This window comes from Grammomys surdaster, unplaced genomic scaffold, assembly GCF_004785775.1.
Source record: "Grammomys surdaster isolate TR1022 unplaced genomic scaffold, NIH_TR_1.0 135, whole genome shotgun sequence".
Classification (NCBI taxonomy): domain Eukaryota; kingdom Metazoa; phylum Chordata; class Mammalia; order Rodentia; family Muridae; genus Grammomys; species Grammomys surdaster.
In genome coordinates this window covers 1,268,248-1,290,127 of record NW_021604593.1, presented here as the reverse complement: position 1 = coordinate 1,290,127, position 21,880 = coordinate 1,268,248, and the positions used below count along the sequence as shown (strand labels likewise).

General features: G+C 52.3%; 1 protein-coding gene across 2 annotated transcripts in view; it reads left to right on the top strand.

Annotated features, from left to right (window-relative positions):
* Nucleotides 1–3,777: 3,777 nt before the first annotated feature.
* The window catches only part of Psd2 (pleckstrin and Sec7 domain containing 2), a 50,498-nt gene continuing 32,395 nt past the window's right edge, over nucleotides 3,778–21,880 (top strand). Inside the window, exons 1-4 of one of the 2 annotated variants that reach the window (XM_028762744.1) lie at nucleotides 3,778–4,154; nucleotides 17,452–17,856; nucleotides 18,819–19,268; nucleotides 19,651–19,845. In XM_028762744.1, the coding sequence (XP_028618577.1) occupies nucleotides 17,492–17,856; nucleotides 18,819–19,268; nucleotides 19,651–19,845 (1,010 nt within the window). In that variant the 5' untranslated portion in view covers nucleotides 3,778–4,154; nucleotides 17,452–17,491. Of the gene's footprint in view, nucleotides 4,155–17,448; nucleotides 17,857–18,818; nucleotides 19,269–19,650; nucleotides 19,846–21,880 lie in introns of both variants that reach the window. The other variant, XM_028762745.1, reaches the window with a different exon arrangement.

Sequence of the window (21,880 nt, the reverse complement as noted above, 5' to 3'; positions counted from 1 at the left end):
GCTGTGCTGTCTGTCCGTTTCCTAACTCCCCTATGGCTGCTGTGCTGGGGGTGTGGGATGGGACCAGTTATGAGGCCACCGTCAGAGGAGAGAAGGTGGCTGGGCTATACTGTGGCAGTGGGACTGGCCAGAAGCGGCCAACTTGGGACACAGGTGGGATATTTTAGACATCATCTGGGGACTGGTTGTAGTGGAGAGGAAGGCAGGGATGATTCCAAAGTGTGACTTGGGTGGCTAAGGGCAGCAGGAGGGCTGGGGACTCCACTGGGCTGAGCTAAGGCAGGAACCTCAGCCGGTACTGATCTAGGTCTGACCTGGGGGTCATGTGTTGTCACTCATTGCATTTAGCTTGGCTTTGACGGTGCCCCAGGGAGCAGAGAATGGGGAGGGCCATATACTGAGTCAGAGAAAGCTGAGGGACCAGGAGGCATGACTAAGGAAGTCTTGGAAGGAAAGCATGAACCCCAAGGACTGAGGACTCTGTCCAACACTACAGAGAATAAAGAAGTGTATGCATACATTGGATATGGGCTTGGCATTGCCACAAGGCCCAGGCTGCCATCAGCCTCCAGGACCTTTGTGTGATTCGAGTGGGTCTGGCGATGTACCCAGTCCTATTTCATTTACTTCTGGGATGCAAAATCACTGCCTTTCTCTGGCATATGTAGCCTTGTGCCAAGCTCATAGCACGGTGACAGGAGAGGTGATCCCGGCTCCTTGAGGTGCCCACAAACTCAGATGTCCCTGTGCCACACCTGCCCTGCGCACCTGTGCTCGGCAGCTGTGTCGTGGTTCTGATGAATGGGGTCGTGGGTTGTGTGAGGGCAGAAGAGATGGGTTAGACTCTGCTAATATGGATACCATCTTAACAGGGGCTAGACTCACCTAGGAGACAAATCTCTGGGCATATCAGTAAGTTTCTAGCCTGGGTTAACAGAGGTGGGAAGACATACCTTTAAATGTGGATAACACCACCTCACGGGCTGGGGTCCTGAACTAAAGCGGGGCAAAGGAGGAAGAGAACAAAATATCCCATTCATCTCTCCATTTTCTGACTATTGCAGGGCAACCAGCAGCCTCCTGCCAGCATGCCGTCTCCCAAGGCTGTGAGCCCAAATCCCAACCCTTCCTCCCCAAGTTGCTCTTGTCAGGTATTTGATCACAGCAAGGAGAAAGTAGCTCAGAGCATTCTTCAAGAGACAGGAATTGGAGACCACTGGCAGGGACAGCTTTGAAGGAGCTCCCGTGTTCCCTGGAGAGGAATGGGGACAGTGGCTGGAGAGCTGGCAGGGACTAGGAGGTGGATGGGTGAAGGGAGACTCCCCAGGCAGGGAGCGAACCCTGAAACCCTGAAAGCAAGGTGAGTTCGTAAGGCTGGGGACTGTCCAAAGGGGAGGCTGGGTAGGGCAACCAGTGTCTTTATCTGCATGGGGCTGGAGAGGGCTGGGCTACAGGAAGGGTGTTCACTGCAGCACCTACAGGACACCCTGAGATTACCTGAGACTCCTCTGGAGCACAGCCTTCCCTGCCCAGGCCTCATTCTTCCTCTGGAAGAAGGAGGAGTGGTTGTTGTTGCAAGGCCTCGCCTGACCCCTGAGATTCCCTCAGGTAAGGTGAGCAGAAAGAAGCGGGGGCCGAACTGTTGCTTCTCATTTTGTGCTGGATGATGGGGAAGCATTAGACTGTTGCGTAGGGCGCCGTCCTGTCCCCTTTCAAAGGGCAGGCGTAGCAGACTCAGGGTAGATGCCAGCTATGCCTCAGCATGTGCCCCTCCCTCGAAGTCATTCTTACCTGCTATGAGTATAGGAGCTGCGGATACCTGTGAGCAAGGCAAACCTAATCTGACAGGTCTCAACCATGGCAGACAAAAGGTAAAGAATCACTTCTATGAAGGTCTCATGCATGGTTGGATGCTAGACAAACACTCTAACCACTGAGTTACATTTCCGGTCCTAGCAAGCCATCCTTACCAGTGGATTAGCCACGGCTCATTGAGGGCCACAAGCACACAGTTCTTCAGCTCCATCTGTTCCCACCCAGCCCCATGAGTCAAGGTCTGCTGCCATCTGCATGAGGCAGACAAAGCTGGAGCCTAGAATAGTGGTCCAGTTGAGACCCAGCAGAGTGAACAGTAAGAAATGGCTGGAGCCTCTACCTCCTCCTGAGGCCTAGCCATGGGCACCTTCCTCACCTCCAGGACAGCCATGGAGTCTTCCTCTTTGCTCCTCAAGAAGGTCTGAGGATCCTGCACGCAGAAGGCAGTGTCTGTGGGCTGGTGTTTGTGAAGGACTGTCTCAACTGCCCACCTGTCTCCTGAAACCTGTGGCAAATGAGGTCTGCTCTTGGAGCATTAGGGACACTTTGAGTCAAGTAAGACACAAAGAAAGCGTTAGAGGCGACTGTGGCAGTCTACAGTGAAAGTGTCATGGTGGCTGATGAAACCTCAGGTCCAGCTTGATGAGGGGAAGCCAATCAGATCTTAAGAGGACACTGGAGTGAGTCAGGCATCTCCCAAGGGCTAGCAGATCCTCTCTTTGTCCCTGTAAGAATCCAAGTGTGTGTGCGTGTGCATGTGCATGTGCGTGTGCGTGTGCGTGTGCGTGTGCGTGTGCGTGTGTGTGTGTGTGTGTAGGAGTGGGGAGGGAGACAGGGAAAAAGTGAAGAAATGGAGAGAGGGAGAGGAAGGAGGAAGAGAGATAGAAGGGGAGGGAGAGAGGGAGGGAGAGAGGGAGAGGGAGAGAGGGGGAAAGGAGAGAGGGGGAAAGGAGAGAGGGGAGGGAGAGAGAGGGAGACAGAGACATACATACATACATACATACATACATACATACATACATACATACATATCAGGGGCGGCTTCATGGTAGAAGTGACATTTAAAAACATGGGTTTGAGAGTTAACAGCGACCCGACCACTGCAGGCATAAGGTAGAACACTTGCAGACATGAGGAGGTTTTTGGTTTGGTGACTAGAACCTGGAAGCGGAAGCAGAGGGAGGAATGTGCAAAGTGGAGTTCTGTGGTAGCCCCTGATCCTCCTCTGTCCCCAGGACTGGGCCTTCTAGCCCTTCCCTCTTTCTCTCATCCCGGGTGTCCTCAGACTCCAGGGTGTGAAGCCCGGTAGTGTCTCTCTGCGAAGTAGGATCTCTGTAGATTTACAGCCAAGGATTCCTTAGTGTGTAGTCTAGGTAGAGTTCCTCAAACTTCCTCCAGGAAGCTGAAGTGGGAGGGGCGGCTGGGGGCGAGGCGAGGGGCAACGTGAGGGGGACCGGGGGGGAGGGGGGGCGGGCCGGCCTGCAAGGTCATGGTTAGCTAGAGGATGGGGCAGGTGCTTGGAGAGATGGTTTCTGTGTCCCAGAGTGCCCTCTGTCCTCACCCTGCCTAGGGGCCGATTCTCACCTCCATCTGCAGCAGGGCCTCTCTTTTGTCTCCTCTCTTTTACCTCTTTCAGCTCTGTCCTCAACTCCCCTTGTCACTCCAAGTCTGTACCTCTGGGTGCCTAACTCCCACTGTGACTCTGTACTTTGCTCTCTAAACTCCAGGGTGGTCTCTCCCAGGATGAGAATAGGGATTCTGGGGTGGGGCAAGGCCCGTTCCGCCTTCACCTGGAGAATGGCCTGGCCCGTCAGGGACTGGGAGAGTTGGGACAGTGGACTCTCCTGAGGGACAGTGGTTGGGTCTGCCAGGGGTTCGAGGACAGAGGGAGGGGGGGGCTAGGGGGGGGGGGGGGGGCGGAACCTCGTGGAACTCCCCTCCCCCACTTTCTTAAAGGGTCCAGCTCATGCTGGAGTCGGTGGCCGTGTTCTGGTGGGTGGGAGCCCCGCACAAGGTCGGACGCTTGTAGCCAGGCGCCGCGGGTGGGCTCTCCTGGTGGCCACGGTCCCCTCCAGGCTGCGCGCGCGCCGGCAGTCTCCCCCGCCCCCCTCCCGCCCTTCTCGTCCTTCCCGCTCCTCCCTCCCTCCTTCCCTGCTCCCTCCTCCTGCAGTCCGTCCCCTCCTTCTCTGTCCAGCCTCTCCACAGCCGAGGCTCCAACACCTGAGGGGACAGAAGCGAACGCGGGGAGCTCCAACAGGCGGCGGCACGGGACCGCGGGTCCGGGGTGGCCTCCGCATGGCCCCACCGTGAGAGGGGACCCAGCGGCTGGGACACGAGCGGTGAGTAGGGCCGACGGCCAACTGTGTCCCCCAAGGCCTGCATGCTCACGGACCCCGCCCCTCTTCTCAGGAGGTCAGCTAGACACTGGGAGGGGGTTCAGGGTTGGGAGAGGAACACAGGCTGGGTGGCGGGAGCCGCCCTCCGCCCTTTTGCCCGCTAGGGTCTGCTAACAAAGCTACATTTCGAGATCAATTTCGTGGTGGCTGGAGCATCCAAAGGATGCGGTTGTCATGGAGATGGGGCAGAGAGAGGAAGCCCGAGATGGTCAGGACTGGGCCAGGGAGTGGGGGCGCCGCCAAGAGCCCCAGACCGGCCTGTAGGGAGGATGGGGCTGCCGGCCCAATTGTCTCCAGGGCTCTGCCTCCCGGTCCCCTCCCCCTTTTGTATAACCAGTGTCAGTGTGTGTAGGGTACCAGTGTCAGTTTGGTGGTCTGTGGTTGGGGTGTTGTGTGCTGGGGTCTGCTAGAGCTACCTCCACAACGGAACATCTTTGAGGATTTATGTCTGTTTTCAGTTTCCCAACTTTGGCAGGCAGGCCTGGGGGCCCTGGGCTCTGTCTTTGCAAGAGCAGGGGTTCGAATGGGGGCGTGGCAGGCAGTAGGCAAGTCCAGGCCTCACAGAAGCAGCCTTGATCAGAGGGGTCCTTGGAACCGGGTGCTGGGGCTGGGTGGGGCTGGGAATCCAGATGTGGGGACCACCCTATCCAGCTGGCTCTCTCCTAGACGCTTGTCCCTGGAGGATCTGGGACTCTCTGAAATAAGATCCAGGGCATTGTTTCTACACAAGACCTTGGACCAACTGCCCAATGCCCACCCCTTTGTCTTAGGTCCATCTTGCAGGGCTCAGACAGAGATCTGGGGGAAGATACAACTGTTATGGTGCAAGAGGGCACAAGAGTCCTGTCAGCTCAGGACAAGTCTGGCTGAGGTGACTGAGACTAGGCAGCCTGCTCTGGTTTGGCTAGTGCAGGAGAGTGGGCCTGGGGTAATGTTAGGTTTTCCCAGGTCTCTTCCAGAGTCAGAAGATGAGAGCTGCTTTATGAATAGCACTCAGCTTGAAAGATAGTAGGCAAGGGTCATGGGGACCACCTCCACGTCCTCCCGCACTCCCAGACAGATGCCTTTCTCACAAGGAAGCTAGAAGTTCTGTGGCCTGGGATCTGTGAATCAAGACAATGGGACAGCCATTCTTCTTGTCCACCCAGGGATCTGGAGGAAAGAATTGTTCCCTCAGAGCCCTCTCTCCTGCTGCATGGTTTTGAGTGGGGTTCCTACAGTGTTTGGTACTGGTGGAAACAGGAGGCCTATAGACATGGCCACAGCCCTCAGGGGTCCCCACACATTGGGGTGAGAAGACTGAGGGATGACAGAGTTCCTGGAAGGCCCCTTCCACTGGCATCTCCTGCAGGACCAAGTTCTCAGTACCCAGGTCATTTGTCCCTGGAACTCTGAAATGCCCTGTGCCAGACTAAGGTCTCCTTTCTGTGTGCAGGCTTGCCCTGTCTGCTCATTACCGAGGAGAGGACACACATCCTAAGCAGATCCAGGGTCAATTCTCAGGGGAGAGAGGAAAACTAGTCGGAATGATTTTCTACTCTCCCCAAGACTGAGAGACAGTCTGGGGATGCCACTATGCCTTACTTTCATTGATGGAGCAAGTCGCTGTGTGGGGGTACCCCAACACCTCTGAGCTTTTGGAGGGAGACACCACTATCGCTCCCATTCTGATGGAGAGGCCCCTGGGCCCAGGGAACAATTGTCTGCTCCAAGTATCTAGTAGAGGTAGGTAGGACCTAGGCAGAACTTTATGAGGCCCAGACCCGTGTCCCCAGCTGTATGCACCCAGCTACCTCCTGTTCTCTCCTGGAACTCCAGCTTAGGACAGGGGTGGACCTGAACACCTGCTTTTCTGCTCAGGCATGACCTTGGAGGGTACTGGAGTATTATACTGGGGTCTCCTGGGGAGGTGAGGTAAAGGCATTTTCCTTCTGGACAGCTTGCAGGGACCGAAGCTGCCTCTCTTAACAGACGATGCTCTAGACCTCCTCTGCCAGATGGTCTTTTCCAGGAAAATCTGTTTTGAGAAGCATCTTGTGTCTGGGGTTCCATATTTAGCCTGGCTCCTTATACGGGAGGATATACTCAGACTGTCACCCCTCAAGGGATGTTTGGGGGTGGAGAGGGTCTAGGGCTACACCTGGCTCCTTGCCACAGCTTAGCCAAGATGGGGAGGTTCTGCCCTGGCTGTGATATGCCTTGTCTCTTTGGGGTCTGGTTATGTCCTGAGAGCCCCTGTTCTTCACTGAGCTTAGCTCACCATGGAGTCAGATTCACTGTGGGTGGCGAGTCTTCCCGAGTTGTGCCTGCATGTTTGGGTGACTGGTATCCAGACCACTACAAGGCCATGGTCCGGCTTGCTTTAAGACTGTGTGCTGCTGTAAGCATCCTTTTCTTGCCTCCTGCTCGGGAACCAGATCGTAGCGACGTTCTTTGGGGCTTTTCCTGCATCACTTTCCCTCTGCCTTGCTCCATCTGGTCCCACCCACACCCCGTTCACCCAGAGACCCAGATTTGCCAGGGCTAACATCTAGCCGTGCTTGCTCCTCCCCGCGTCTCCCTCTGCTGAAAGCTGCAGGCTTTATAACACATCACCCCAAACTCTATCAACACATATTCCTCGAGTCACGGATATTTTCGCCCTGCAACTATTATCACACCTGAGGAATTTAGCAATGATTCAGTTTGGTTTTATATTTAGCCTGCATCCAAGTTTTTCTAGTGGTTCTAGTAACAACTTTTGCAAGTATCTGTTATGGGTGTTTGGTTTGGTTTTTGAGATGGGGTCTCTTTCTATAGCCCTGGCTGTTCTGGATCTTGCTATGTAGAATGGGGTGGCTTTGAACTCACAGAGATCTCTCTGCCTTTGCCTCTGCCTCTACCTCTGCCTCTGCCTTTTGAGTATGGTAGTGTGTACCACCATACCTGACTACAAATCTTATTTTGATCAAGGAACATGCACTATATTTAGTTACTATATAGTACATTTAGTTATATTTTAGTTCTGATTAATCTCATTTTTTTCTCTTCCATTTTAAGATAGGGTCTTACGCAGTCTGGGTTGACCTCAAACTTACTGTGTAGCATTGAGGATGACCTTGAACTCTTGATCCTCTCCCTCTCCCTCTCCCTCTCCCTCTCCCTCTCCCTCTCCCTCTCCCTCGCCCTCTCCCTCTCCCTCTCCCTCTCCCTTCCCCTTTCCCCTCTCCCCCTCCCCTCCCCTCCCCCCTGCCCCCCCCCATCTTCTAGACAGGGTTTCTCTGTGTAACAACCCAGGCTGTCCAGGAATTCAATTTGTAGACCAGGCCACAGACCAAATCTCTTGAACTCACAGAGATCTACCTGATCTTTAATTCCACATTCTAAGTATTGGGATTGCAAGCATGCTCCACCATGCTCAGCTAATAACCTGAATTTTAAAAGGTTTTTTTTTTCTTATACTGTTTTATGACCTTGTTGCACAGAATTTCTCATGTTCTAGATCTGTCTTCTGCTTGCTCCTGATGGAACTGATGTTAACATTTTTGGACAGATCCCATAGGTGGTCCATCCTGTCCAGTGTCACCTCAGAGGGCACAGTGTAAGTAGATAGTATTATATGAGGTCACTTGGCTGAGGGTCCATTTTCTTCAATTCTTCACTTGTTCTTGCTACATCCAGAGCTACATCCAGTTGAGCATCCCTGCAGCATCAAGGGCTGTCAAAAACATCAAGCCTGTATCAGACCAGAAGATCAAGCCTGTATCAGACTAGAAGATCAAGCCTGTATCAGACTAGAAGATCAAGCCTGTATCAGACCAGAAGATCAAGCCTGTATCAGACCAGAAGATCAAGCCTGTATCAGACTAGAAGATCAAGCCTGTATCAGACTAGAAGCTGGAGAGAGGATAAGCAGCAGAGACTATTACTCTCAGAATTTACCACCTCTGGGTGGAGGCAGACTGTTTTGGGGAGAAGGGAGGCCTGAGAAAGGAGTGAAGGGTGTCAGGAATGTGGCAAGAAAATGTGTGGCAAGAAGGAGAGAGAGAGAGAGAGAGAGAGAGAGAGAGAGAGAGAGAGAGAGAGAGAGAGAGAGAGAGGCTGACTCAGAACAGCCTCTGGAGAACCAGGGCTGAAGTTGGCTCTTTCCACAGGGTATGGGAATCCCTGGGAGATTTTACAGAGGTGAGTGATACAGTCGTTTTGTGCACTAGAAGATTCTCTGAGGAGGAACAGGATCGGCTGGGCAGCATGTTGGATGGATGCTCATTGAGGAGGCTATGACGTGCTGCAGCACAAGACACCTGGGAGCTGTAATGTTCCTGGCACCGTGCTTCTCCTGGGTTGTGTGGCTGATTGGCCTACTGCTGCAGGGGACTGGAGAAAGGGATGCACTAAGAGCCCGGACCCAGATGGACAGCCTCAGTGTCTGGCTAGAAGCAGAAGATGAACAATAAGCTGTTGCCTGTGGCTTGGTGCTGGTGGAGATAGGGCACCCAGCAGAGACAGAGATCTGAGAGGCCTTTGGGTTGGCAGACTGGACATGAGAACACCACTCCTCACGTGCTGGCTCTTTCGGAAGCTTCTATTGTGTTGAGGGCAACCTGCAGCAGGAGTGGGTGGTGAGCTTCCAGGAACCAGCTGGGGTACTTGAACAGGTGAGGGGCCAGCTTGTAGGCAGTTGCTCCTGCAGGAGTCAGGAGAGCCCTCTCGCTCCCAGAATCCAGTTCTTCCCCATTCCACTTTATTAGACTCCATTAAAGTGCTTCCTGGTGAAACCAAGTGCTTGGTTTCCTGGAGTCCGAGGGAAACCACAATCTGACCCCACAGCTCACAGTAATTCCAACCTGTACATTCAGATGGGCCTGCATCTGGATGGGCCTGTCCCACATTCACATTGTGACCCAGAACCACTGCCTCCTCTTCTGCTTGACACTTCTTCTTTGGCCCTTGCTTAGCATAGCAGCTTAGTTTGGGTTTCTATTGCTGTGATGAAACACCATGAGCAAAAAGCAAGTTGGGGAGGAAAGGCTTTATTTGGGTTATACTTCCATATTGCTGTTTATTATTGAGGGAAATCAGGACAGCAACTCAAACAGAGCATAGAACCTGGAGGCTGAGGCAGATACCACAGAGGAGTGCTGCTTACTGGCTTGCTCCTCATGGCTTGCTCAGCCTGCTTTCTTATAGAACCCAAGACCACAAGCCCAGTGATGGCTCCACCCACAATGGGCAGAGCCTTCCCCCATTAATCATTAATTAAGAAAATGCCTTACAGCCAGATCTCAAGGGGGCATTTTCTCAACTGAGGCTCACTCCTCTATGATGACTTTAGCTTGTGTCAAGTTGACACTAAAAAACTATCCAACCCATTTGGGCTCTGCTTGCCCACACCCTCTTCAGCTGAAAACCTTTGAGAAAACAGAAGTCTCAGCTTCCTCAGGTGCATGGACGAGCTTATCTATCCTCCTGTTCTGCATCTCTGCCCTGCCTTCCTCCTGCTGTTGTGGGCCAGGGCCAGGTGTCTTTGTTCTGCCTAAGGACCCTCTGCCTGTGTCTCAGATCTTATGGCTTGTCTCTTGCTTGAAGACACTGTTCAGCAGGTCCTCCTCTGCACTGTAGTTCCTCTGTCTATTAGGTTACTTCATCAGGGAGTAGCTTGCTGTTGCCTCTCCTGGAAAGGCTGTCCTTTTATTGTCTCTAGTCAGTCACCGGGTCACTCATCTTTCTAGTAAAGGCTATCCAGGCTCGACTTTACTCTCCTCATACTCTCTCCGACTTTAGTCCGTCAGTCGTGAGCTCCTCTCTATGCTCCCCGACTGCCTTTCTCAAGGTCACCAGTGACCTCCATCTTGGTACAGCAGAGACAGCTTCTCATCCTTGCCTGCAACGCCCCACACTGTAGCTCCTTCCTTGGGATTCCTGCTTGGCTTCCAGGTCACACATTTTCCTGTTTGCGCCTATTTTGTGTGTTGCCCCTAGTCTTTGGATGCTGGCTCTCTTCTTCTCCTTTCAGCCCTCCAGGACTCAGCCTGGCCCAGCTGCCTGGCCAGGACTTTACAGTGACCTCACCTAGTGCTGCCGCTTTAAATGCCACCCGTGCCTTGCTGGCCCCACGTGTTCTAAGGACCCAGCCTTACCTTCCTCTGCAAGCTTCAGGTTCTTGCTATATAATTCAGTTTTCATGTCTACCAGATGCCTCTACTTTTCCTACAGGAAGCACCCATCTTCCTCCCAGACCTGACCCACCAATCCCTCCCCTCCAGGGGTGGCGTTTCCATCCTTCTGGCTGCTCAGGGTCTTGAATCCCTTGCTTCAAGGAAGCACCCAGACACTGTGCTCCCAAATGGTCAGGCTTCCTCTATGTATCCTGCAGCACAGAGCTAGCTGACAGGACCTCCACCCAGTCAGTCCCCTGTAGCTTCCAGGATCTGATACAGCATACAGGCTATGGGTCAGATGTGGGATCTAGAAGCAGGGTGAGTCCCAGGTAACCTTCTGAAGTTTGAGGGAGATGCAGCAGTTGTCAGGTGTTCATGGACTGCCAGAACCTGACCGCCTGCTTCTTTGTGATTCTAGATAGTGAAGGTCTTACTCTTTAGGGAGGTCAGCTGGGGGTCAAGTTCCTTGTTCCACGTGACTTGGGATTTGAAGGCAGACACTGTGGATTTCATTAATACTAAGGTTTCTCCAAAGAAGCATGCGTATCTCTCTCTCTTCGTCTTCTCTTCACTCACCATCTTCCCGTTCCTCTCTCCCACTCCCTTCCCCAAATAAACCCCTTCCCTTGGAACCAAAAAAAAAAAAAAAAAAAAAAAAAAGAAGCATATATGCAAATGTTAAGCAAATGAGGGTGCCAGTTGTCTTGGGGCAGTGGAAGAGAAGAAAGCTAGGAGGTTTCAAGGAATGACCTTTGTGGAGTGGCCCTGAAAGTCCCGGTGGGCACATGCAGATGGATGCAAATGGACACTCATCCCTAGGGTTATGAAGAGGCCTCCAGGACTTCCACAGCCCACAGGAAGCTGGCCTCCTAGCAGACAGAATGGGCAGGGCTTGTTAACAGCATCAAGCCATCACTACCTGAAAGGGACAGGCACTCAGGACTCAGATTTTTTGCTCTTAACACCGCGTGTGTCATGTGTCTTGAGACACATGAAGTAGTTAGGAGCCTGGCCCAGGGCGGGGTGGGCAGGGAGTGTGGTGTGGCTAAGACTTAAATGTGGGCCTAAGGGTAGGGGTCCCTTCTCTGTTCACTGCATTGGTCCCACAGGAGCCAGTCTGTCTCCTCCCTTACACTGGCCCTCTGAAGCCCCTGCCTTGGAACCTGCTCTGACAGTTGCCAAGGACAACGGTCTCCAAGGCTGAATGGATTGTGTGCTATGTGCTGCTCTTCTGAGCACCTCCCTCAGGGCATGGGTGGCCAGCTAGTTCCCCTGCAGACCTGAGAAGGTTCTGGAAGGAAGTAGACGAGGTGCTTTCCTGGATGCAGCTCACACCCCATTTCCTTTAGTTACCCTGTGAAAATAGGTGCTCTGAGATAGTCTCATTTTGTAGATGGTCCTGAGGCTTAGGAGAGTGAGTGACATTCCTAAGTCAGAGATGTTTCTGAGGCTCCTGGGTAGTCATGTTCCCCATGTTGTCCTGAGTTCCTCCTGCTGTAGGGGAGTGGGGTGTTGATATACTTGTCCAACCTGGAGCCTGTCCTTTGGGCCTTGTGGAGAATGAGATGTGTGATCTTGGGACACCACTAAGAAGTCCCCTCACAGATACCTAATGCCCATGCTGTCAGGGGCATCGTAGACTCCTGTGGAGCTCTGGGAGTGCTCGGATCTGGGCCAGTGAGGGGAAGGGCATAGCTGTCCAGGGTCTGTTCCCAGCATTTGCTACATGCCAGCCAGCCTTTCACACCGATTGTCATGTTTGCTGTGTGTGTGTGTATGTGTGTGTGTATGTGTGTGTGTGTGAACCCAGCCATGTGCTAACAATGATCATGAGCTAGAGAGCTCGTCAGTGCAGGAGGATTTGAGGAGACAAGGGCAGTGGGGCCAATGGGAGGCAGGGTGGGTTCCAGGGGCAGATAACAGCTTTACAAGAGAGAACATTCCTTCTTTCTTTGCTAGGAAACCCTAGTGGAGCTCTGTGGGCAGACATCTGAAGTGGAAGGCTCTTGGGGACTGGACAGATTGGGGCCCAAGCTGGCCTAGACCCAGCACTTCCAGAGGTCCATGGAAATCGATGGTGCCTCTTACAGCATGGGTAGTAGGTGACTTCCAGGGGAACCTCTGGGTGGCTTTAGTGATCTATGAGTCTACCAAACAGCTTCTGAATGTTTTGCATATGTGAGAGTCCATCTAGGGTGGGCTTGCAACCTCTATCAGGTGTTGAGTAAGACCCTCGGCTTGGGAATGCTCTGAATCTGATGCGTGAGGAGAGGTGAGGCTCTCCAGAACACAGAAGACAAACACAGAGTGTGACAGCTCCCAGCTCTGACCCCTGGGACAGCTATGGTCTCAACACCTCTGCATCAACATTCTTAGACCTTTCTGCATTCCTGCCCTGGATTCATCTCCCCAGAGGCTTAGATTCTGCCTGCCCTGGGCAGTTCTTGGCACCCATCCTGGTTCTGCCTAATGCACTATTTCCATCATTGGCCTATACACCTTCCACCAAGCCCTCTGTTGCCACTCTGTGTAGCTATGGTTGGTGAAGATGTCTGTCTTCTCCATTATCAACCCAGCCTGAAGTTCTGTCCCTTTTCCTGTCCATAGATTCTCCATAGGTGGAAGGATTTCTATTGCAGTGTCTAGTAATGTAGGTCTGTCTGTCCTTAACTTTGTCCTTAGGTTTGAGAGCTTCTCACTCCACCTTGACACCAGAGGAACTGTCTCCTTTCCTCTGTGTGGTTGTGTAGTCCTGAGTACGTATGCACACCTGTATGAGCCCACAAATGTCTGCTACGCACAGTAAGCACACAGGTGTCTCACAGAGCAAGCCAGCCTGAAGCCTGCCTGCAGGAGACACCTCTGGCCCTGGTCTGGTGTGTCTCATAGCCCCTGTCTTGTACCCCAGCATGGGAAGGATCATTGATTTGTCCATCTCTGCAGTAGCCTTGCTCCGAGCATGTTCCTGAATATTGCCTAGCCTCTGCCAAAACTGGGGACAGTAATAATCCAAATTATCCAGCCACCAAATATTTATAAAGCACCTCTATATGCTCGGCATAGCACAGGCTCTGGACATGATATGTGTCCATGATATGTCCCTTCCTTGGAGTGAGTCCCTGGTCACTGGACACACATCCTCGTGTCAGGGAGGGTGGTCAGGAAATCGACAGAGGGTTTGGGAAGTTTCAGAAATGGCTGCTAGGGAAGTGCTTGATGATTGAGGCCGAGGACCCCACCTGGCTCCCCAGCATTGGTATAAAAAGCTGGGTGCAGTGATACGGCCCTGGTGGTCCAGTGCTGGGAAGCAGAGACAGGAAGATCCCTGGGGCTCACTGGTCAGCTAGTCTAGCCAACTTGGTGAGCTTCAGGTTCCGTGAGAGACCCCTTCTCACAAAATAAGATGGAGAGCAATTGAGAAGACACGCCATGTTGACCTCTGACCTCCACACATACATGCATGCACGTGCACGTAAATTGCACATATGTGTATACATACAAGGAATATTCACACATATACCCTGACATTAATTAATTAAGAAGAAGAGTTTCTGTTTTCCTTGACACTCTAAAAGCTCAGAGGGGTGTGACCAGAGGCAGGGCTTCTATTGGGGATGGGGAGGCAGCTTTGGGGTTCAGCCTTGAACAGAAGAAAAGGCAATCACAGAATGATCCAGGGAAACAACATTCTAGGCCAAGGGTACAGCTGGTGCAAAGGCCCTGAGGTGGGAATGAGCTTGGGGAGCAGAAAGAGGCCAGTGTGGCAGGGAGGAGACAGCAGAGTGAGCTCAGGCGGGGCCTTTTTAGGCCATGCTAGAGAGACTGGATTTTCATTTTAGGGAGATGGATATTGCTGGAGGATTAGGAAGGAGGGAGACACACAGTGTGGTTTGTTTTTGCAGTGCCCTCTGGCTGCTGTGGGGGAAGTAGAGAAGGGGACAGGGTTATCTGAGTAGCCATTGACACCCAGAAAGTGTGTGGCTCACCAGTCATTCCTGGCCTAGTGGTCTTTACTGTTATTGTGGTGCCCATCTCATCTAGTACTGAATGGAGGCCACTGAGAGCCCAAGGGCATCCCAAGGGCTGTAGATAGTGAGAGGCTCCTGGAAAGGGGCTTGGATCAGGCGGGGGCCAGCCACAGGGGATCGTGAATGCTGCCAGCCTGTCCTTTGTCTCCTTGAGACAGATGCTCAGTGGCCCAGGTCCTCTCTGCTCTGGCCAGAAGGACTGGAGGCAGCAACAGCCACTGCTTTGGACTGACTCTCTTGGTTGAGGTTTTGGGGCCTTGATCTCATGGGAGGCTTCAGCCTGCACCTTTAGTGTTTCCAGCTGCAGATGGGGTCTGCCCCTGACCATGCAGTGGGATTTCAGACAAAGCCTTTCCCAGCTGTGTGCCTCAGTCTCCCCTGGGCTGGAGATTTGAGTTCCTCTAATGCTTGCCCTAGAGAGTTTGCTGTTCTGAGGACAGCCATCCCCTTACCATCTGTGATATTAATGTTACTCACCCGCTCTGGGAGAGGGAAGCGGAGGGAATACTTTATTTCACAGATGGATTCACATAGGCCAGGGAGGTGAGAGTGAGTCTCTGGTCACATCATGTGGAGGGCCATATGGGTGAGGACCTGGAACACTGTTTCACACCTTTTGCCTTGAAATATCCCCTTTGTGCAGCCCTCCCAAGGCTCAACTACTCTGGCCTCTACTGGCCCTCAGCCCAGGCAAGGACTCTGGGCCCCTTGCCTAGAGTAGAGCTCAATGCTGCCCCTTGTCTGTCTAGCCCCGGGAACTGAAGACACTGGCCAGTGCCCGGTACTGGCAGAAACTCAGTCCTGCTTGACACTTAAGGGGGACATAGCAGGGCAGGTAGGTCTAGCATAGCCTGAACCAGCTTCTAGAAGTTACAGAATGCCAGAAGGGTCACCCAAGAAACCCTTGATTTGTCAATAGTCTTAGCTTTGGTTTTTAGATAGAGCCACTTATACACTTAAGTAGCTTCAGGAAGATCAGGCAGAGCCTCCCTGCCAGGTTCCACTTCTGTGCTTGGGCACAGGAGCTTGAGATATCCTGGCAGGATAGGGGGCTCAAGTTCTGTGGGTCCGAGTCCCTATTGGCCTGTGGTAGTGAGGTAGCTGGAGGATTAGAATTCAGGCAGCAGGCTGCAAGTCCCCACTCCCTCTCTTCCTTTCTAGATTCCCCTTGGGGTTTCAGTTGAGGACATGACCTCCTGCCTTCTTTTGGGTGTGCCACTGAGGGAACCATTAGAAATAGTAACGGCAGCAGCAGGGATGTAGGGCAGACCAGAAAGGCTCCCGTACTCAGTGCTAAGCCCTGAGGGTTCCTGGTGTCCCAGCATCAGGGCCTGCTAGCTTAGACCTTAGCTTGAAGATGTTTTAAATCTGTGGGCTCTCTCTCTCTCTCTCTCTCTCTCTCTCTCTCTCTCTCTCTCTCTGTGTGTGTGTGTGTGTGTGTGTGTGTGTGTATAAAATCTGAATTTAGTGAGGTTGTTAGAACTCTAGGTAGTCTATGTAGAGAGACCCTGTCTCAAAAAAGAAAACAAACAAACAATAAACAAAATTCTAGGTAGTAATGATGGACTGGGCTGGGCTACAGATCTTTCTTTCCAGCCATCTTCTACTCAGTGTTTGAACACACAGGGTTAAATGATTTTAACAGGTATATAGTAGCTTTAGTTAAAGGTTCAGGAGTCTCCAGAGAGCAGAACCTACTTTCCTTTCTGGGCTCACATAGGTGCAAAGTCGTCCTGGAATTTAAGTGTGTTTCCTGTGTATCTAAGTCGGTGGCCTGGGGCATGCCTGGCAGGTACAGGGGTTCATGTCCTCATCTCCACTCTCCAGCTTGTTCTGCTGGATCCCAGAAAGCTGAGCTGTCTCTCTCTCTCTCTCTCTCTCTCTCTCTCTCTCTCTCTCTCTCTCTCTCCTCCTCCTCCTCCTCTTCCTACTCCAGCCTCTCCTGAACCCAGCTATATCTATGAGGAAGTAGGGTGTTGGAGGCCACCTCAGCTCACATAGTGGAGCAAGGAAGTAACTCAACTCAGAAACAGAGGAAAAGCCCAGGCATCTGTCTCTCTGCAGTTCTAGGGTATTGGGGGGCAGGGCTGGCTTGTGTCCTTGCCAGAGGTCACTAGGGAGGGTAGCCTAGACTACAAGGGGCTGGGGCAGAGAGGAAAGAATGGATGAATAAGGCCACAGCCCATTGCACTTGTCTTCTGCCTTCCTAGCCAGGATGATTTGGGCAGGAAGCCTGGAGACTCGCCAGAGCCCAGTGTGACTCCTCCTGCTTTTATTTCCCCAGCGTGCTTCTTAGAGGTCTTTCTTGAGTTCTTCCTTGAGACTGGGTGGACCTCTGTGAGGGCCCTCATGAAGAAGGGAGCCCTGGACCCCTTCTTCTTTATGGCATTGACAGATACTTGCGTTGCAGGGGCAGCCTTAGTTTGTGCAGCAACACACCCGCCCAGCACCCTGGACAGCGGCTCACGCTGGGCCCCCCTGTGGCTGATGGCTGTCTCCAGGCTTTCCTCTGGCATCCCTGGAATCAAGCTGCACTTAGGTTAACTTCCTTGATTTCTCTCTTAGAGACCCCTTTAAAAGCAACTCCTGGGTCAGTTCCCTCTGCTAGTTACAAATTCGGGTTCCTCTCTCCTGTGCAGACCAGGCGGAGAACGTGTGGAGAGGTACATGGCCAGCCAAGACCAGCCTGGGTTTTGTCTCCATTTACTAGTAGGAATACAGAGGAGCCTTCAAGAGCTGCTGGACACTTGCCCAGTTCCTCACTACCTGGATCTTCCTCAAAGGACTTTTGTGAATTCTGAAGGATAGAACAGAGACCTAAGAAGTAATAAGGAAGGCAGGAACTAGGGTACAAGGGCCAAACCAGGAGCTAGAGGACAGCTGACAGGGGCTGAAGTGAGAGTATCACAGCCTGAGCCCGTTCTCCAACTGAATGTTACTAAAGATATAATCACGGCCATTCCCCTGCCCCTGACAAGCTGCACCTGTACTGGTTTCATAGGACTTTGGGCCTTTTGACTCTTGCTCTGTCCGACTGACTCTGTCTTTCTCTCTCCCTCGTCTGTCAAGCAGCCCTAGGGGCTGGCAGGGACGGGTGGAAACAGTGACTGCCATGGATGAAGAAAAGCTCCCATGTGAGCAGCACAAGGAAGGGGGTGCTACCCAAGACCACAGCCTGGAGCCCGAAGAAAAGCCTGGGGTCCAGAATGGAACAGCAGCCAGTGAAGGCCTGAGCAGCCACATTAGCGGTCCAGAAAGTGGGAAGACGGGCACCTTAGTGGGCACCATGGAGCCTACGAGAGACCCAGATGTTGCCCTGTCTGGCCTTAGCCTCTCTTTGACCAATGGCTTGGCTTTGGGACAAGATGGTAACATTCTGGAAGATTCTATAGAATCCAGGCCCTGGAGTAGTGGACCAGCAGAGGAGGAGGATGCCCCTAGGAGTCCTTGTCCAGATGCCGAGGACCCTCAGCTGGGGTGAGTGGGTATCCTGGGACAGGGATTCACATATTTCTAGCTCTTTGATAATATAACCTGGGGCCAGCCCCTTAGTCTCTCTAAAAGTCTGAGGTTTCCTGTCCCCATTTTCAGCTTCTGAGTGTTAACACCAGAGCCCTACAGGGGAATTCAGCAAGTAGGCTTGCTGTACCCCCAGCCCTTGGCCCCCACAAACCACAATGAGCAGTCTCTATGATGGACTGGAGTCCATCTCTACCAGTTAACATGAGAGCGTTGAGTCCATTCAAAATATCTAGATGTGACAGGTGGGTTATCTCGCCCATTTCCCCCAATTTGGCCCCAAGTGGGCAAGATTTGTGTTCTTGCCCTTCCCAGGAAAGTTTCCTGAGATTTCGTAAGTTGTATCAGGAACTATGTGTCTATCCTACTCAGCGGAGTTACAGTCTGTTTCTCAGCAGAAGGTAGACAGATCAGTCATGGATACCACGGGTCAAGGAGAAGGGGTTGGGTAGGGAGGTGTCTAAAGGCCAGGGAGGGTGGGAAGAACATATACAGAAGTCTTCAAGAGGGTAGCTGTAGGCCTGCCTCTCCTGAATGGGCAAGTACAGAGGGGTGTGTGAATATGTATGGGGATACGTGTGTGTGTGTCCTGCCTTTACATTGATATATGCACAGGGGTGTGTGAATATGTATGGGGGCATACGTGTGTGTGCATGTATATGTGCCTAATCTGCTTATTGGAATTTGCACAGGAAGTATGTGAGAATGCAGGAGGCTCATGCATGGTGTGTGTGTGCATGTGTGTTTATCTGTATGTGTCCAGCCAATATATTTAATTAGTGCATGCACAGGAGTATATGAGTTTTCATGGGGCATATGTATGTGTGTTCAGCTCCTAGCTAGAGACTGGTGGTGTGGTAGCTAGCCTTAGTGTTGGGGACATCTAAGTAGGATGCTGACTATGCCCTTGCATTCTATAGGCTGGATTGTCCTGGCGAACCAGATGTGCGGGATGGCTTCAGTGCCACTTTTGAGAAGATTCTGGAGTCGGAGCTACTGAGGGGCACCCAGTATAGCAGCCTGGACTCATTAGACGTGCTGAGTCTCACTGATGAGAGTGACAGCTGTGTCAGCTTTGAGGCCCCCCTTACACCTCTCATCCAGCAGCGGGCTCGAGACAGCCCTGAGCCTGGGGCTGGGCTGGGCATTGGGGACATAGGGCCTGAAGGGGATCTGGGGGCAACTGGTGGTGGTGATGGGGAGCTGGGCAGTCCCCTGCGGCGGTCCATCTCTAGCAGCCGCTCAGAGAATGTCTTGAGCCATCTGTCTGTCACATCAGTGCCCAATGGGTTCCATGAAGATGGGCCTGGGGGCTCAGGGGGGGACGATGAGGACGATGAGGACACGGACAAGCTGCTGAACTCTGCCAGGTAAGGCGGGAGTGGAGTGGGGGAGGGGCTGGGCTGGGATCTGGGGAGCCATGAGTGAGTAAGGAAACTGAGAGGCAGAACAGGCAAAGCTTTCTGGATGACAGTGTCCAGGATCCACAAGCCCCCCGCCCCAGGGCCATCCTGTCTATACTCTGCAGATTTTCCAGTTAGCTGTTCCATCTTACTAGCTCAAAGTGGGCCATATTTCTGGGCTATGCACGGCCATGCCTGATTCCATCTGAGCCACTTTCTGGAGGTCTGGCTCGACACTCCCCTGCAGTGGAGCCTGTTTCCCTGCTCTGGGCTCATAATGGATTTTCGGAGACCTGGGGTCTCTTCTAGCCACACACAGGGTGTTTGACTCCCTCTTTTTCATTTGCAGTGACACAAGCCTTAAGGATGGTCTGTCAGACTCGGACTCAGAGCTGAGCAGCTCTGAGGGGCTGGAGCCTGGTGGCACAGATCCACTGGCCAATGGGTGCCAGGGGGTCAGCGAAGCCGCTCGCAGACTGGCCCGACGCCTCTACCACCTCGAAGGCTTCCAGCGCTGTGATGTAGCCCGGCAGTTGGGCAAAAAGTGAGTGCGTCTCCCCAGCTTCTGTCCCAGGCAAAGAAGATCCTATCTATGCCTTCCTCAGCAGGAAAGGGGTGTCAGTGACTTCTTTCATGGGTGACTGGTGCCAGGAGCTCCCACCAGGCCTTCAAGGACACTTCCTGTCACTGTCCTCATTCTTGACCTTGCCCTAAATCTGTTTCCTTTCTGGGCTACTTGGGCGAAGGTGGTTGCTGTCAGGTGGCCCCTCAGGGCTGGAGCAGGATGGGGGATGTGGCTATATATGAATGACAGTAGAGAGGACGGAACAACACAACTGAACTGGAGTTCCACCCAGTGGGGCTACGTGGAGAGGAGGACCTGTGAGGGATTTGGGGTAAATGTCTGGATCCTGGAGGTCAAAAAATGTGTCTAGCTTCATCACACCTGTCTATTGTGACCAGCTGAAAGGACCGCACACCTGAAAGCACAGGCATAACCTTCAGATTGCATGCAAAGGACACTAGCCATGTAGCAGTTCTGGTGAGCGCTGGTGACCTGGAGTGTGTATGTGAGAGATGAGGATGACATATTCTGAGTATGTTTGAGCATAGTGTGGCCCCCACATTGGCCCTTCTGTTCACAGGGACTCCACTGTCCCAGGAAGGCTTAGAGGTGGGCAGAGCCGGCCAGTTTCCCATGCCGCTCACAAAGCTAAGGGAGACAGATCAGCCCTGGGTCAGGCTGAGATGAGGGCTTTAGGTCTAGGAGACCTTCCTACACCTTTTGACCCGACCTTGTATCTTGGACAGTGGGTTCCCAGGAGCCCTTCCTAAAAATCACAACCCATAGACTCCTCCGGCAAGCTGAACATCTCTGGGTAGGTGGAACTTGAAAACAGCCTCCCGACCTTAGGAGGATGGGTTCTTGCCATGTTTCCATGGTGCCCTCTGCAGGCTCTTCCAGTAATTGCTGTAGCTCATCCCTCCCATCCCAAAATCGGAGTGTTGGGGCCGTGGGGAGGAAATTCCCAATTTCTCTTTCCCGCTCTCAGGTTTTCTGCCCTGGGTCGCTTGTGTACCCGTCCTTTCTTTTCTTATTTCCTCTAGATGGGTTCTTATTTTACTGTTTCTCCTTTAGAAACTTCTCTACACATGCTTTCTTCAGTAGCACTGACATACTGGCCACTCCTTTCTATTTCAAGTTTTCGTTATGAACCTTACACACACACATACACGCACACGTACACACACACACACCAGATAAACATCAAACTTTTCATACTCATTATGCAGCTTCCAGGTGTTCTGAGGTATCACTATGCAGCCCAAGCTGGTTACTTTCCAGATGCTGGCTTTAAAGGTGTACATCACCACATCTAGACCTTAGCTTCGATGCTCTCCCACCACACCTCAGCTTCTCCCCCTATTAGTTGGAAATATATTCAGACACGTTATTATTTAACTCATAGTGCTTTAGCCTATCTCTAGCTGGTAAGAATTTTTATGTAGTTCCATTTTAACATTTAACCATATTAACAAAAATTCCTCATTACCTCTCTCATTTGGTGTTTTTTCCTTTCTCTGAGTCTCTATAAAACATTGATTTGGTCAGGCCTGATATTGCAGACATGCTATCCCAGCTACTGGGAGCCTGAGGCAAAAGGGTCACGAGCTCAAGGCTTGCCTGGTCTACAGTGAGTTCAAGAATACTCTGGGAAACTTAGACTCAGAGATATATAAAATAAAAATAGGACCTGGCTGTAGCTCAGTGTAGTGCACTTGCCTTATGTGTGTGAGGTTCTGGGGTCAATCCTCCATACCTCTGCCAATAGAAGAAGAAGACAAAGAAGAAAGAGGAGGAGGAGGAAGAGGAGGGAGAGGAGAAGGAGAAGGAGAAGAAGGAGGAGGAGGAGGAGGAGGAAGAGGAGAAGGAGGAGAAGGAAGAGGAGGAGGAGGAGGAGGAGAAGAAGGAGAAGGAGAAGGAGAAGGAGAAGAAGAAGAAGAAGAAGAAGAAGAAGAAGAAGAAGAAGAAGAAGAAGAAAGAAGGAAGAAGGAGAAAGCAGAAGAGGAGGAAGAGG